At 30.1% G+C, this 17,644-nt stretch overlaps 2 protein-coding genes across 6 annotated transcripts in view; both read right to left on the reverse strand.

Moving 5' to 3' along the window:
* Nucleotides 1–8,574, reverse strand: part of CalpA (calpain A) — a 31,001-nt gene extending 22,427 nt beyond the window's left edge. For 3 of the 4 annotated variants that reach the window (XM_075309435.1, XM_075309436.1, XM_075309433.1), the window contains exon 1: nt 8,462–8,574. The gene's annotated coding sequence lies outside the window, so the exon portion shown is untranslated. The remainder of the gene's footprint in view (nt 1–8,461) is intronic. The other variant, XM_075309434.1, reaches the window with a different exon arrangement.
* An 8,153-nt stretch (nt 8,575–16,727) lies between these two features.
* Nucleotides 16,728–17,644, reverse strand: part of ken (zinc finger and BTB domain-containing ken and barbie protein) — a 28,476-nt gene continuing 27,559 nt past the window's right edge. For both annotated transcript variants that reach the window (XM_075309765.1, XM_075309764.1), the window contains one exon: nt 16,728–17,491. In XM_075309765.1, the coding sequence (XP_075165880.1) occupies nt 17,259–17,491 (233 nt within the window). In that variant the 3' untranslated portion in view covers nt 16,728–17,258. The remainder of the gene's footprint in view (nt 17,492–17,644) is intronic.

Raw genomic sequence — 17,644 nt, forward strand, 5'->3', positions numbered from 1 at the left:
TATATCAACCTCTTGCCTGAGTATTAATTCGGTTTCGGAAAATTGATATTTGCCTTAGAATGAGTAGAGAATAATAATAGAGAACTATACGGAACTCAAGCAGATCTTTTTTTTTTGAAGCGTTACAAACAAATGTAAAATCTTATAATGCCTCTAATTCAGTTTTGATGTGGCGTATAAATAAAAATAATGTATCTTCTGCCGACATACTTATTTTTTTTTTGGGGTATAGCCCACACAATCGACAACAAAACAACTTATGTTGGACATTTTGATAAGATTTTTTTTTGTTTATATTTTCACTACATTTTAATTCTAATTAAGAGCTCTTGAAAACTTAATATTACCGACATATCAATTAAACTTATAATAGGGGTTATACATTTAAAATTTTTCAATTTTTATTTACATTTAATTGTTTTCCTTTCAATGATAAATTCTTTTTTTTTTGCAAATGTCCGATGTCAGGTCTTGAAAAAAAGTGAATGTGTCATATAGGTAAACTTGGAATGCTTATGGAATATTAAGTAAAGAAAAAATACGTTTATAAATCCACTATAAATTCTTTAAAAAAGACACATTCACACATACAACCATAGGTAATAAGTATTATTGATGATTTTCTATAAAAAAAAATAGTTCTAAATCAATTCAACTCTACCTCATTGGTTACGAGCTAATATTAATTTCATCTTATGAGTGTTCAGTAGATACCCGCTCATAAAGGGGATAATCAATGCGTCATTGATTGTTACAAACAGCATTTTTATTTCTATTAGCAATTAAAAAAAAAAAAAACTACAATGGAGCAGTTTTTGATCAACACGGTTGTATTTAACGTCAATTGAGATAAATGTATGTACATACATTTATTGTGATCGTCGTGTACTTTAATAATTGTGGCAAAAATAACTATCTTGATTCAACTAAATTCCATTGCATTTCCATTGCTAGGTGTTTCCTAGCATAGAACAATACATATTTCATTTTAGTGTTTATAGAAGAAGGAAATACAATAAAATAAAATGTTATACCCCATGAGACAGGCGAGAGCATAGGGATTCAAAATAGGGAATTTTCGAATTTTAGCATGAAAATCTAGAAAAGTCGTAATCGATTATTAACCTAAAAATAATCGCAAAATCAATTTTAGACTTTTAAGTAATTCTTAATTTTCACTATCAAAAATCTATTTTAGATTTTGAACTACAAATTTTTTGACTATCAAAAATAATGTAAGGAAATTCGCACATATTTCTTAATATTTATTCATAGAATTTCCATTACCAATAAGAATAAAAATTCTGATTTTATTAAATAAAATATTAAATTGGTGGAAATGAATCCTTTGTGTTTTTAATTTCCTTGAATTTATACAGGTCTTTCATTATTTGGATATGTGCAAAATAATGAATTACCGTACGTATTAAAAATTGTATATTTAACATTTTAAATATATATTAAACAAATTGAAAAAAATAACATGTTTGACTGCAGCATTTATTTTTGGTATTTCTTATCAAATATTATTGACAACAATTGTAAAAAGACAATAGATTTCATAAAATCGAATATTTTCACTATTTCTATGAAATTCGATTATCGATTATTTGAATTTCGATTTGTAAAAATCGAAAATCGTCATTAATCGAAAAATTGATTATTAATTTGCATTATAGATCCCTAATTCCAAAATCGTAAATCGATCTTTGTTAATTTTGAAATCAACTCAAATCGACTAATCGACTTTTGATGTTGGCTAAAATCGACTTTTAACAGAAAAGTCGAAATTGCATTACACCCAGAGAAGACATATGCTCATTTCACCTTTTAAAAACACATAATACAGTGCACTCGCGGTAACGTTAACACTGCATAATGTGAACACCGCTTAATGTGAACACGCATACACTAACTGCTCCGTAACGCTGAAAACCATGAAATTTGACGTTAAAAGCAGATTCACAACGCCAAGTACAATTTCAAATACATATACGGAATTTTTTAGTGATCTAGTTTAACTTTTTTTCGTGAATTTTAATTATTAATTTAAATTGCTTTATAATTCCATACCCACTGATATTTTTCCGATCTCTTTTTTTTAATTTTTCATGAAATTAAATTAAGTTTTTAATATTACTAATAACAAAAATAAAAGACTATGTTATCTTGCTAAAACGTTTAAACCTCCCGAATATGGTCATGTTTTGTTCTGAAATTCGCAAAAATTCGCTAACGTGAACTCGCTTGGTTTTAATTAGTTCACGTTAGTGCAAGTGCACCGTATATAATTGTTTATAAAAATTATGATATTCAACACAAACAAAAGCCATATATGGTGTTTAAATATTTTTTTAATTCAAAAACCAAAACCAAAAATAAACCAAAGATGCAGAATCCTCAAAACAAGTCTTAGCCTATATTTGCAGCCTTTTATCTTAAATCTATTCATTCAATACATATGTTTATTTAAATCTGATTTCTTTAAAAAATGGGTTCCTTTACTTTAAGGAAAATTTTTCTTAGTCCTAAATTTAATACAATAAATGTTTGAAGCTAAGATTATAAACTATATTTGAAAAACAAAAAATGCAGTCTACTTTAATTTTTCCAAATTGTAAAAAAGTCGATTTTTGAAAAAGTATACTTTTCAAAAATTTTAAAAATCGATTTTTAATTTTTTTCTATTCTGATTAAAATCTCTACAACTACAGATCTTTTTGCAATCTTTCATGTCGGGAGAAACTAGAAATAATCAACAACCCCATTTCTTCTCCTAAATGAACCTGGTCATAAAAATGACATGGCATTATCACATCAATATAATCGCCCATTTAAATAACATTCACTTGTTAATTAATTTGATCTGTATCAAAATGGTGTATAGAAATATAAATACCATATAGATGAATGCGTTCTTTCTTAAGAAATATGTTAGAAATAGCAAAAGCTGGGCAAAGTCAATTCTATGAGGTTGATTCGGTAAGTATGAAAGGCGGGAATGCTAACCATTGCACCTCGGTGGCCATTGAAAGCTTTCGTAATCTGGTACTCAGCATGATTGATGCCTTGTACAATGCCCATAATGGTCTTGACGGTCCCATTATATTATACGAATATCTATATGTTTCAATCGGCTTTGCACAATTTGGTGGAGATGTTGTATACTTTTCACTCGGATATCGTATTATTCATCTCATGCGAAGCCATGGTAACGTCCGTCAATTGCTCATATTAACAACGGATAAAACTCACCCAAAACCCACTGCCGAAAATTAAATGTATGACAACACGGGTGTTGACGATTGACTTTGACGAACTTATTTTAGAGTTTTCTGGTTCATACATTTGTAATAACTTGCAAGTTCAAAATATTATCGTATTGTTAGGAAATGTTATATTTTTATTCACCACACATATTCATCGCACATACTTTAACTCGTTGGAATAATTATAAATACAACATTAATTATGAAACATAACAAAAAAAAAAAACGTTCAAATGAAACGATAGCTAATAACAGTTGGCATCACATAATTAAATTGAAAAAAGAGAGCACTGAGAAAACTCGAAGTATTTCCCGGCACATGGATGAATACACCAAAAGGAATCAAATACCCAGCAAAAAAAGAGTCGCCAAAAAGTAATGAAAATGTTCTTCTTGGATCCGGAAGTGGTGCAAAATTGACGCAGAAGCGATGAATTTTACATGGGCTTGTCATAGGACGGAAGTCCTGCATTTCTACAGCCGTTGCACTGAATTTGCCTGTCGGAAACGTTTGACCTCAAATATTTTCAAAAATTCACAATTTTTCAGATTGGATTTAGAATTTTTTTCGACAAAATTTAAATGATTTCTACCACTTTATGAATTCTTACTCTGTTTTTAACCTATTTGAAACATAAAAAGTTAAAATTACCCATTAAAAGTATGAAAAAACCAAGATATAAAAAATTGAATTAAAAGAACTTCATGGGTAGTTAAAATAAAGAACATCATTGGGAGTGCATCTTCTGGAAATGCTTTTAAAGTTGTGCTTTTCGAAGAACTTCCAAATTTTTTTGCTGGGTAGGTACCAACCAGTAAAAAAAGCGTCGCCAAAAAATGTAGTGGAAATGTTCTTTTTGGATCCGGAAGTGATGCAAAATTGGCGCAGAAGCGATGAATTTAACATGGGCTTGTCATAGGACGGATGTCCACCATTTTAGTAGCCATTGCACTGAATTTGCATCACTTCTTAAGGTGTAATGCTAATTCAGTGTTTTTGATGTGAATTAATAAAATATGTTGTATTTTGAAAATTAAATTAATTTTCAAATTTTTTACGAAATGCATTCTAACGCTTGTCTGGAACGTTTATCTTTCGCCCGATTTACATTCATATGACCACAGAGGCCAACGTTTTACGCCGATTTACGTGATATAGTTTCCATATATATCTTTCGCCCGATATGGATTTAATTGGCCCCAGAGGCAAAATTCTTGCCTTTATTTTCTTCCAAAAGTACAATACTTCCGCAAAGAGTACAATTGATGGTATTGTCAAGTATGCTAAATTTCATAGAAATCGGTTCAGATTATTTTCCCCGATTGATAGGACCACCAGAGGTCAAAGCTCCATTCCGATTTACTTGAATTTTGCACTGATAGTATAATTAACTTTTTAGCAATGTGCCACATTTGGTTCAAATTGCTTAAGATTTGGGTATAGCTCCCATATATATATATGCCTGATTTGGGGAGATAGGATATAATATATTTTCAAAAACTCGCAAGATTTCTGGAATGGATTTAAAATTTTCTTCGGCAAAATTTAAACAATTTGTATCATTTTATGAAGTCTTAATCTATTTTTAACCTATTTAAAACAAAACAATTTTAAATTTCTCATTAAAAATGTGAAAAAAGCGAGTTATAAAAAATTGACTCAAATGAACTTCCTGTGCAGTTAAAATAAAGAACATCTTTGGGACTACAGTTTTGGAAGTGCTTTTAAAGTTGTGCCTTTAGAAGAACTTCCAAATTGTTTTGCTGGGGTCTTAAGGTACGGTCACACTTGACCAGTTTTTGATAGATATTAGCTCATATTAGATATATTAATTACGATAAGAACGTCTTCCAAAAACGGTATACAGATATTTCACAAAAGCTCCTGTCCATTAACATCATTAAAAGTATATGGTTGTGGGACAAATGTTTTGAAACTATGGTGTATTGAAGAAAATGACATAAATTCAAACAATTTTCAAACATATCCTTTTTTGTAATAGAGCTAAAAACTCATTCACATTACATTTTCAAAATCCACTTTGACTAGATTTCAACTGTCATTTACCTTATAAAAAAGGAATTTCAAATCTACTTTTAGTAGATTTCGAGCCTAATGTGAACGAGGTATAAATGAAAAACTAAACAAAATTGTTTTTGATTTTATTGTAGTATCAGTAAAAATACTTTTTAGCTCGTGGGTTACTTTGGAATGTTGTAAAGTACTGAAAAAAGTACTGAATTTTTCATCTATGTCCTGACATTCGTATTTACCAGCATCGTAGCTAAGCAGAAACATTGAGTGGTGGTACCAGTATTACCGTTGTGTATCTTTTGTGGCAAATTTTGCACTTTTTGCAAGCGTTGATACTTTTGTACCACTAAATAGCTCCGTTCGAGAACCCGATAATTTTTGATAATTATTACAAATTTTTACTGGAAGTCGTTCGTTTACACCAAAACGCCAGCATAAGAGAGCCGGAGAGAGACTACATTTGACAGTTATGAGATAGAGAAATTGCAAGTTTTTGCTAGAGATTTTTTTCCCAGTAAAATCTTGCAAACCATAGCATACGTTGCCAGCTGGTTATTGATAACAAACAAAGTACCAATACAATGTACATGTTCGGCAACTACGATTGGAAGTTAGATACACAGGATTCGTTTCTTGTTTTCAATGTTTTAGCAGCAAATAGTTACTGGATACCGTGTACTTTTCAGCAATTTTAAGCAAAGAGTGTAAAATACACTCTTACTCTCTTGCTAGTTTTTACTGGATATTTTTTACTGGAAAAGTTCGCGAACATACCTAATGTCATACTTTTTAGATTTTACCGTACATGTTCTGATATTCTCGAGTAAAACTCGAACTTAAATTTTAACTTAGACACCCAGAAAAAAGTGAACCCACCATGAAAGAAAATGTAGGTTTATATTAGAAAAATTTAACTAAAATATTTTACTAATGCCAACATGACACGAATACGTAAATAATTTTTGTCAAATTGTGACGCCTGAAGATATGCAAAAAAAAATTGGTAATACACCCTCAAAAAAATCGCTTCTGTAATATATAACCCAAACACATTTTGCTTCAAGCATATGTATTTTCAGGATTGGTCCAAACAAAATATTGTTTGTATTGTTCAAACATATTATATTTCACCTTAGGGCATACACTGGTAAAAAAAAATTTATGAAATTTTCTTTGTGTGGATATATTTTTAAGGCACCAATTGGTTACTTCCATTATTTTACTTGCAGCATACTCTCTAGGTCTCTCTTTCTAAATTAATATATGTTTGCATCTAAGCATATTATATTTAAAAACATTTTATGTCCGAAACGTAATATGGTTTTTTATATATAAAAATGGATGTCATTTTTAAATAAAGTGACATTTTATTGCAAGTGACACTTTTTATTATCACTTTTTACGCAGGGTGGTACACCTGAAGGAGCAAAACCGAATTTATGCATTTAAAAAGCGGTGCTACCCTATTATATACCTCTAAATTTCTTTACACTTGCATGTAGTATACTCTAATCTACAATCTTTAGTGAAGGGGACTTTCTCTCCCAGTTTGCAAACTTTAGCATTAGGTGCCCTATCCAAATAGATGACATGTTTTAATAGAGCAACACCGTATTTATGCATTTAAAACGCGGTGCTACCCTATTATATACCTCTACATTCCTTTACACTTGCGTGTAGTATAATCTATAATCTTTAATGAAGGGGATTTTCTCTACCAGTGTGCAACGTCAAGTACAAACTTTAGCATTAGGTGCCCTATCCAAATAGATGACATGTTTGCAAAAAAGTTGACAATATATTATACCTTCTAGCCCATATAAAAAGATTGCTTTTATCATTTCCGCAATTATTTAATAAAAAAGAATACAATTGATAACACAATATGTACACCAACAAAACTTGAAAGCAAAGTTTTCCAATTGCGGTGGCAAAGATTTTTGCCTTGTTGTTTATGTGTAAACAGAGGTACTATTACTAATCTGTGGATGGCCGCCTCCGTGACGTTTCTTCCCCTTGCCACATTCGATAATTTATTTACTCAACAAATATAAACAAATCAGACGTTTCGTTTGTTTTCAAAAGATTCACATTCAAATTCTCTTCTTTATGAACTTCCAAGAAGAACAAGCAGTAGCAGCAGAGAATATGATGACTAGGTACTTGCTTTGGTGGGTGACTCAAAATTCAAAATTGTTTAATAGATGTCTATGAAGAAATGTTATATTTGGGAGTGCCAAAACAGTAAAGACAAAATTTTCATAAAAATAAGGCACGACCGCAATATACATACTAATTAGAGCACACACCTAAAACTTGGTTGGAACAGGTCTCCCACCAAAAACAAAAATCGTTTGAATTAGGACATAAAATCCTAAATTGGCAGAGTTTCAAAAAGCCAATCAACCACACTACCCAATTATTCTTCTCACATTGGGCAAACAATAACAACACACACTTTCTACTTTCCCTGAAAATGTTCCCATGTTTTCTAACATGTTCGAACACTCAAGGGAACTCAAGTTCAAGCCAATGAAGAAACTGGATTATTTTCTCGATAAAATTCCATAACAATAATTAAGACATTCCAATGAAGGTTTTGTCATTCTAAATCCAAATATGTCGATATAATAAACATTAGGCAGTATATCATGGGATAAAACAGCGGCAGTCTACATTATAGACACGGCATAAATGATTCAGTAAATTGAAACATCGACGGCGGGGCCAACTTTATACCGACTATGTGTGTAAATGGCCATGGCCGTTTCTAATGTTTTCTGTTGCTTGATGATTGAAAGAATCTAATTTTGGATATAATATATATTCTGCGTTGTTGTTCATTCACAGTCCAAAATGCAAAATAAAAAAGGTTCCATATGTTTCATTGTTGGATTTGTTTTTATTTTGTATGTTTGATGACATCATCGATTTTCGACAATTCTACACTTTCTCTTAAAGGTATTTCTTTATATTTTTTCATTTTTTCAATTCTTCACTTGATTTTGTGAATTTAATTTCATTTTTATTTTCGATATTTCAAAGTGCGGACAAGTATGAAATTGTGGTTAATAGAGATTCTTGGTACAATCTTGATTCACAGCAATTTTATGTGTGAAGAAATACACAACACTCATTTACACACACACACACACACCTACGGGATAGCAGAATTAGCCGAACCGAACCGTTTCACAATACGTTTACTTGATGAATGGAGAAACAGTTGAGCGAGCCGCAATCATATGGTCGGTTACGAAGGCAACAGCAACAATGTTCTCTCGTTGAAAGCACAAAAAGAGAGATAGTAAAGCTTTTTCCCACAGTGTTGATTTTTTTAAAGCTTAATGAAAAGTTTTAACGGATTTTTAATATCTGTTTAAATAAACCCAGAAATGGTAACATTGGTAAAATTTGAAAAGTTAAAATAAACAAAAATTCAAGTCATATTTTTCAGTTTCACCAGTTGCCATATTGAAACTTTGATTGTCAGTCAGGGATGATAAATTACGTTGACGCAAAAGTACTAAAAATTTATTAGAAATATACTTTCCGAAGCCAAAAGTTTCTAAAATTACATAATATCAAATTTAAAGACTATGGTAAAAGTCTACGTATATTTTAATTTAGACAGATTTGGCATTTTTTTTTTTTGATTTTCTAAGAAATATTATTTTGCAAAATTTTATTTACAGTGAACTCGCGGTAACGTGAACTAATTAAAACCAAGGGAGTTCACCTTAGCGAAAAAGTTCACGTTAACGAACTTCAGAAAATTTCAGAACAAAACATAGATAGCCATATTCGGGTGGTTTACACTTTAGCGTGATAGTCTTTTATTTTTGTTATGAGTAATATTAAAAACTTAATTTTTAATTTCATGAAAAAATTTAAAAGAAAGAGTTTGGAAAAATATCAGTGGGTAAGGAATTATAAAGCAATTTAAATTAATAACTAAAATTCACGAAAAAGAAAGCCAAAGTAGATCACTAAAAAATTCCGTATGTGTAAATTGTACTTGGCATTGTGAATCTGCCTTTAACGTAAAATTTCATGTTTTTCAGCATTAGTAGTTAGTGTATGGAAAGCGTGTTCACTTTAAGCGGTGTTCACGTTACCGCGAGTGCACTGTATATAGAAAATTTTCTCAAAATTTTATTTTTGCAGAAAATTTTGTAAAAATTTTATTTCTGCGAAAATTTTTATAAAATCTTATTTCTATAGAAAATTTTGTCAAAATATTATTTCTTTAGAAAATGTCAAATTTCTATAGAAAATTTTGTCAAAATTTTATTTCTATAAAAAAATTTGTCAAAATTTTATTTCTATAGAAAATGTTGTCAAAATTTTATTTCTTTAGAAAATTTTGTGAAAATTTTATTTCTATAGAAAATTTTATTTGTATAGAAAATTTTGTCAAAATTTTATTTCTATAGAAAATTTTGTAAAAATCTTATTTCTATAGAAACATTTGTCAAAATTTTATTTCTATTGAAAATGTTGTCAACATTTTATTTCTTTAGGAAATTTTATCAAAATTTTATTTCTATAGAAAATTTTGTCAAAATTTTATTTCTATAGAAAATTTTGTCAAAATTTTATTTCTATAGAAAATTTTGTCAAAATTTTATTTCCATAGAAAATTTTGTCAAAATGTTATTTCTAGAGAAATTTTTTTGCAAATTTTATTTCTGTAGAAAATTTTGTCAAAATTTTATTTCCATAGAAAATTTTGTCAAAATTACAAAAAACATCAAGAATATAGAGTAATTGTGATGAAAAAGTACCAAATGGCTCGCGCTCGTGCCACGGTGCTTTTGGCAGTTGAAATGTATCAAAAAAAGCACAAAAGTGTTAACTTTATCAACCCTGTTGTCAGTCATCTTGACTTAATTGACACATTGTTCAACAAGTGGGAAATTTAAAATGGAGAAAATCTGGAAATGCATCGATGTAACATATGCTGTCAAATATGCGGAAATGTGTTACGATTCGCAAGAATAATTGAAGTATGTTAATTCTTACTATCAATTAACAGGTTGGCTGATAAGTCCCCGGTCTGACACAGAGATGGCGTCGCTAGTATTAAATGCATATTATTTTTATATAGTACCAACCTTCAAATGATTCGTGTCAAAATTTGACGTCTGTAAGTCAATTAGTTTGTGAGATAGAGCGTCTTTTGTGAAGCACCTTTTGTTATTGTGAAAAAAATGGAAAAAAGGGAATTTCGTGTTTTGATAAAATACTGTTTTCTGAAGGGAAAAATAAGGTGGAAGCAAAAACTTGGCTTGATAATGAGTTTCCGGACTCTGCCCCAGGGAAATCAACAATAATTGATTGGTATGCAAAATTCAAGCGTGGTGAAATGAGCACGGAGGACGGTGAACGCAGTGGACGTCCGAAAGAAGTGCTTACCGACGAAAACATCAAAAAAATCCACAAAATGATTTTGAATGACCGTAAAATGAAGTTGATCGAGATAGCAGAGGCCTTAAATATATCAAAGGAACGTGTTGGTCATATCATTCTTCAATATTTGGATATGGGTAATTCCAAAGTATATGACCCCTTAACAGGCATATCAACTTTAAAAATCAACACCCTAAAATGCTTAGATTGTAATGATGTTTACTGTTCTCATATCGAATAAAAATATGCAAGAATTATGCAATAGAATATAGCTTTTCGTTTATGTTTTTTTTTACCTACAATGTGTGCTCATTGTGAAGATAATTCAAAAAGAGAAAAATAAATTCTTGTAGATGGAAAGAAACCAGAATATTTAATTCATGGTTATGTAGTCATACGGGTATGTTCTTGGTTTCACATGAAAGACTTGCGGGGAATTTTTCCCGTAGGGGTTGTTCTGTGAACTACTTTTCCCCTCACAGACGGGAACATTTTTCACGATTTTTTTTAATGGAATCTTTCTTATTTCAAAAAAGAAGGATTTGAAACCGAAGTAAATCTTTTATTTCCAATTTTTCTTATGTTTTCTATATGCTTGATAAATATTGGGTGATAAAATAACATGAAAGCCCATTAAAAAAAAAAAAAAACAGATTTAAAAATATACGACAAATTGTCCAATAGGGGAATCTATCACTTGTTGCAAAAAAATGGTAGTTGCTTAAAAGCAAAATATTGCAACACTGTCATTTCGAACATACATAAAATGTTCGAAACGACTGTGTTGCAAGATTTTGAGAAAACGCATTGAAACTTTTGTAATTGAAAATAAGTGTGTTAATGCTTTTTATATTACAAGCGGTCAAGGACATATTTGGGTATGTTCTGGATTTCCCACAAAAAATGTTGGTAGATCTTGGTTTCTCGTGAAATAACATAAGACTTTTCGAAATCGCTTGTCGAAAAAATGAATGACTGTAATACTACGTTCACACTAGACACGAAATCTCGCTATTTAGAACCAAACTCTCTTTAAAAATCTCAAGTATTCGGACTGGCAAAATAACGAGATTTCTTAGATTTGAGGATTTAACAGCTGTTTATAAATATATCAATACAAACACAAACCCATATGTGTATACGCACACCCACATTCATCTACAAGGAAAATTGGGGCAGGGTTGCAAAAAGCGCATTTTTAGTACTAAAACCACAGTTGTACAAGGCAGTGTAGGGGATTTTGAAAGAGATTTTGTTGAAATCATCTACGAGACAGCTGATATTTGCCTATTGCAAATCTACTGAGATCTAGGAGGATTTCGGCAAAAATCCTCGTTTACGAGGATTTCATGTCTAGTGCAAACGTAGTATAAATCATATAATTTGCAGAGGAAAATGTAAACATATAATAACATATGTGGCACAATTTTTTTATTTTTAAGTTTGTGGCAACATTTTAAGGAAATACGAAGAAACTCATGTTCCGCAATCTAAAGAAAAACTGAAATACTTACGCAAAACACGCCGTTAGAAAAAATATTGATATTCGCACTAAAATCGACAAATTCAAAATTGCGGATTATTTTGTATTTTATGCTTTTATGAATAAATAAAAACAAATAATTTTGTGAAGTATACATTTTTTCTCCCGACGGCGACAACTCATAAAACAGTTTATTATAATTAACTGACTCTTACGTGCGACGCTTTGCGGAAGTTTAGTTGTCCAATCGTATATAGCAATTCTGTAATCAAAAATATTGTTTTAATTTGTCTTATCTGGTTCAAAAATATTTTTTTTTATTTAAAATTTAAGCATACTTCGTTGTAAATGAAAAAATATTAACACATACTTTCAATTATAAAAGTTTAAATGCGTTTTCTCAAAATCTTGCAACACTGTCGTTTCGAACATATATAAAATCATCTGCTTTTAAGCATCCATGAAAGGGGAATCCTGGACAAAAATTGAAAATAAAAGATTTACTTCGGTTTTAAATCCTTCTTTTTGGAAATAAGAAGGATTCCACAAAAAAAAATTCCGTGAAAAGTTTTCCCGCTTGTGAGAGGAAAAGTAGCTTATAGAAAAACCCCTACGGAACCAATTTCCCACAAATCCTTCATGATTGTCCAAATCAATGATGTACGCAGATGAGAAGGCAACCCGAGTCCTCACGAAATAATTTCATAACAGACAAAATCACCCAATTTCTGTAAATTTCCCTCCAAATCCCCATGTCCACAACTCAATAATTGCGTTCCCATCTACAAGAAAATATCTAAAATTTGGGGAAAAATCCCCAATGCTAACAACACTGTATGGGTATTCTGTGTCGATATACACTCAAAAAAAAAAGTGAACCCTCTGTGGCACTAAAGCCAATTTAACTCCATTTTAGTTCATAGAAATTTCCTTGATTTTAATATTTTTTTTGTGTACGTTATTGAAATTAACTAAATGGTGAAAGAAGTATACACAAATGAAGCATAAAGATTTACTAAATTCGTGTCTCTCACAAAATAGTTCAGAATTTCTTAAAATTTGTTAATTTTACCAGAAATGCGCCCATCTTGAACTTCGCTAAGACACTTTTGCAATTTTGAACTCTAATTTTTTCCCCTCCAACTGCGAAATTTTCTTTGACAAGTAAAAAAAAGTAATTAACGACATCTTTCGTTCTTTTTACGAATAGAATTCTTTCGGTTTAACCTGAAAACCTTGGTCCAAATCGATCCATACTTTTATATAAAATTACATTTCTATCGGAAATTTTTTCAAAATTTCATTTCTGTAGGAAATTTTCGTCAAACTATCATTACTATAAGATTTCTTTTTATAATTTTTGTTTCTATAGAAAATTTTTTAAAAATTTCCTTTCTGTAGGAAGTTTTTGTAAAAATTGCATTGTTTTGGAATTTTTTCGTAAAAATTTAATTTTTATACAAAGTTTTGTCAAAATTTCATTTCTATAGGACAATTTCGTCCAAATTTAATTACACTCAAAAAAAGTGAACACTATATTTCATTAAAGCAAATTTAACTCTCTTTTAGTTCATGGAATTATTACGTTTTAAGAAAGTTTCCATGACTTTTTTTTTTGCGTACGTTAGTTAAATTAACTAAACAGAGGAAAAAATTATAGACAAATGAAGCAAAATAGTTCATTATTTCTTTAAATATGTAAATTTTATTAGAAATGCGCCCATCTTGAACTTCGTATGGCACTAGAGATATTCTTGCCATTTTGAACTCCAATTTTTGCCTTCAAACTATAAAATTTTCTTTAACAAGTTAAAAAAATTAATTATGTCTAATAAATGTTCTTGAATTTGTCGAAAAATATTCACCCTTATTCCTGAAGTCGCCTTTTGTCGCTTTCGTCTGTCGCCACTAATTGGTATTCCGTTCGTCGATATATTCTGCTATCGAAGAAAATCGGTATTCCTGGTGTCGCTTTTTGTCGCCAATATCGTCGCTTTTTGTCGCCTTTAAATTTACGAGCGACGAGTTTAGTGTTTAATTTTTGAAGAAGTTTTTTTAGACTTTATTAATCGAACAATTGAAAAATAATTTAAAAAATAGAAATTGGTAAGAAGTAAAGTGACTAATCTTCAACAATTACAAAAAATGGGAAAAATCAGTATATATAGCAGTTATGGTCATCACCTTCACATCATAGAAAAGAACACTGTACAATTAAAGTAAACGTGTTGATTTTCAATTCCATTTATTTTTAATAGAAACCCTTCAAGGCAAATGCATTTTATTTAGCACCAAACTTAGATAACAAATGTGTCCTTCACGAACTTTGAATGATCCTTGGGTACACGCAGAGAAGAAACATGATTGTCACAATCATATTCGAAGAGCAAAATAATATGATAGGAACTATTTTTGCGGCGACCATGTAACATTTTAACCTGCAACCATGTTGGCTCAGTGAACATGGTTCTAAGAAAAATACAATTGTCCTCATCTAAAATGTTATTATATTGATAAAAAGAATTTTGTTTCCATTAAAAGACAATGGTCACGATCTAAAATGTTATGTTATTCGTCAAAAATGTTTTTCTTCTAGTTAAAAGAACATGGTCACAATCTAAAATGTTTTGATTTTTATGAAAAAACTATTTTCGTCGTCGAAAAAAGGACGCCACTTGAGAAAAGAAAACACAAAATCAACTTTATTTATTTGTTTTTATTTATTTATAAACTAATTCATTGCTTATTTCTATTTATAATGTCGTGCAAGCAAACATCACATATTTTTACACACTCTAGTTTGGTTCAATTTCAACAATAAGTAATCATTCCATATTTACTTCGTGCCCATCAAATGTACAAACGCAGACATCATGTAACTGCAAATAAAAATAAATTATACCATATATCAAAATGCAGAACAAAAACCAGGTACATTTTTTTCAACTACACTTTCTTTTTTTGTATTCACATAAAACCACGTGCCATTTGTGAATATATAAATTAACACAAAACACAATAATTCCGTATTCTCCGTCCATTCCAAGAAACAATCAACACACGACTGACGCGCAAAATGAAAATCGTGTGTACCTGCTCAATGTTTTTATAAAATTCTTGTCGCTGCAAAAAAATTAAAAAATTAAATGGTCACGAAAACAATGTACATGGTCTTTATGGCCATGTAATGGTTGTATACATGTCTATACGTAAACTATAAAAATACTTTTTTCTCTGCAAAAAAGTAAAAAAATTGAATGGTCAGGTACATGATTTTCCTGACCATATAATGTCTCCAATTCTATCATTTAAATGATAGAACATGTTTGCGGTATTTGATAACCATTCAAATGCTTATTGCCAACATATATTTTTCTCCGCTCGAAAATTATTTTTACAAAGACAAAATACATGGTTTTCGCGACAATTACATACTCTAAATAAGCATTAAATGGATGCGGCAACCATGTCCAAACATGTTTTTTCTGTGCGTGTATATAATGTCAACGTCGTTCCAATTGTGATTTTCCATTTTAAACGCAAATAATTAAAATTCAGTTTTGTATATCAGCTGATTGTTTTATTTCATGATGATCCTTGTGCCATTGATCTCGTCGTCGTCTCCATTTTTATAGTTTTGGAAGCTTTTACGGTCCTTGAATAAATATCCACATTTTTCCCGCGTCAAATTAAATATTTTTCTTGATTTTCCGACATAGAAGTGCGTCGGAAATAAAAATTTTTTAAACCGAAAAAATTAAAATTCATTTTTTGCACATCAGCTGATTGTTTTCTAGTGATACCGGCCTTTTATTACCGAGTATTGTAATTGGTACAAAAAGTAATCGTCGTCGTCGCCACTTCACAGGAATACCAATTGAATGACGAGACGACTTAAAAGCGACGGCGAGAGCGAGGGCGACTTCAGGAATAAGGGTGATTTACTTATTTTTGTGATATTGGCGTGATGTCAGCGTTTGTAATACTGTTTACTTAAAATTTTCTATAAATATTAAAAATTTTCTAAAATTAACTAAAGTTTTTCTTCCTGGTGGGTTTTTCAGTGTATAGGAAATGTTCATCAAAATTTAATTTCTATGGGATATTATCGTTAAAATTTAATTATGGATTTCAGTGTATAGGAAATGTTCATCAAAATTTAATTTCTATGGGATATTATCGTTAAAATTTAATTATGGATTTCTATGGACTTTTTTAATTATTGTTTCTATAGGAAATTTAGTCAATATTCTATTTCTATAGGATTTTTTTTCAAAATCTCATTTATATAGGAATTTTTAGTAAAAATTGCATTTCTATGGGAAATTGTTCGCAAAAATTTAATTTCTATAGGAAGTTTTTTCAAAATTCCATGTCTACAGGACATTTTCGTCAATCGGTCCCCATACAAATGGGGGTCGGCCTAATTCTTTAGCCGTTTTAGCCATTGGAAAATGGCAAATTCTTGGCCAAGAAGAAATAAAACACATTTTTTTTTTGACATAACAAAAAAGATGTAAAATGATCATTTGTATTTTGTTTTTAAAAATTAAAATTTAATTGTATTACAATTCAATCATCATATATTACATATATATAAAATAAAAATAATAAAAAATCATGTATACGATGTAAAGTTTTGTTTTTGTTTTTTGTTTTTAATAATAAAATATACAAAAAAGTAGAAAAATAGAGATGGAAATGTTAAAATTAACAAAAAATGCATAGATATATATACATATGTATATATATGTAGTATATATATATGGAAGTATATGTACATATGTATTTATATATGAATGCTGCGGAGAACCTTACAATTACACACACGTACATGTCATACCGAAATCCCCACAAAGTAGTATTAAAAATGTGGGCATATTCCTTTTTGTTCTTCTTCTATGCATGTATGTAGATGAGTATGTAAGGTTATTCTTGTAAATCTTTTATGTAAATTGATAGTATGAATGTATATATATATAAATATAGTATATTTTAGAAGCGACGAAAACTACTATTCTAGAATGTATCATTTAGAAAGAATAAAAAAAACGAAGTACTAATCGCGTAAATTTTTTGCTAGCAATAAATTGTTATGATGACCCGACAAGTGCCGGACCAACTCTTGTACTGATTCGAAATACATGGAACAAAAACAGCAACAATATCGCGTATCATTGTCGCTGCCATTGGTGGTGATGACATTTCTATGAACTGAACACAAATGTTTGAGTAGATGGGCCTTTTGCTTAAACATAGCTATGCACAGGCGACAAGCGAAGGGTTTTTCACCTGTTGGAAATAAAGCAAAAGAAGAAAAGTGGTTACAAAAAATTAAATGAAACGAATTATAAATCATTATTAAATGTTACGGCCAGTTTTTCATATCCGAAACGAATGTTTTCGTTCGATTAGGATGTCCAAAATAGCTGTGTTTATAAAGAA

Source organism: Haematobia irritans, chromosome 5 (genome assembly GCF_050003625.1).
Source record: "Haematobia irritans isolate KBUSLIRL chromosome 5, ASM5000362v1, whole genome shotgun sequence".
Classification (NCBI taxonomy): Eukaryota; Metazoa; Arthropoda; class Insecta; order Diptera; family Muscidae; genus Haematobia; species Haematobia irritans.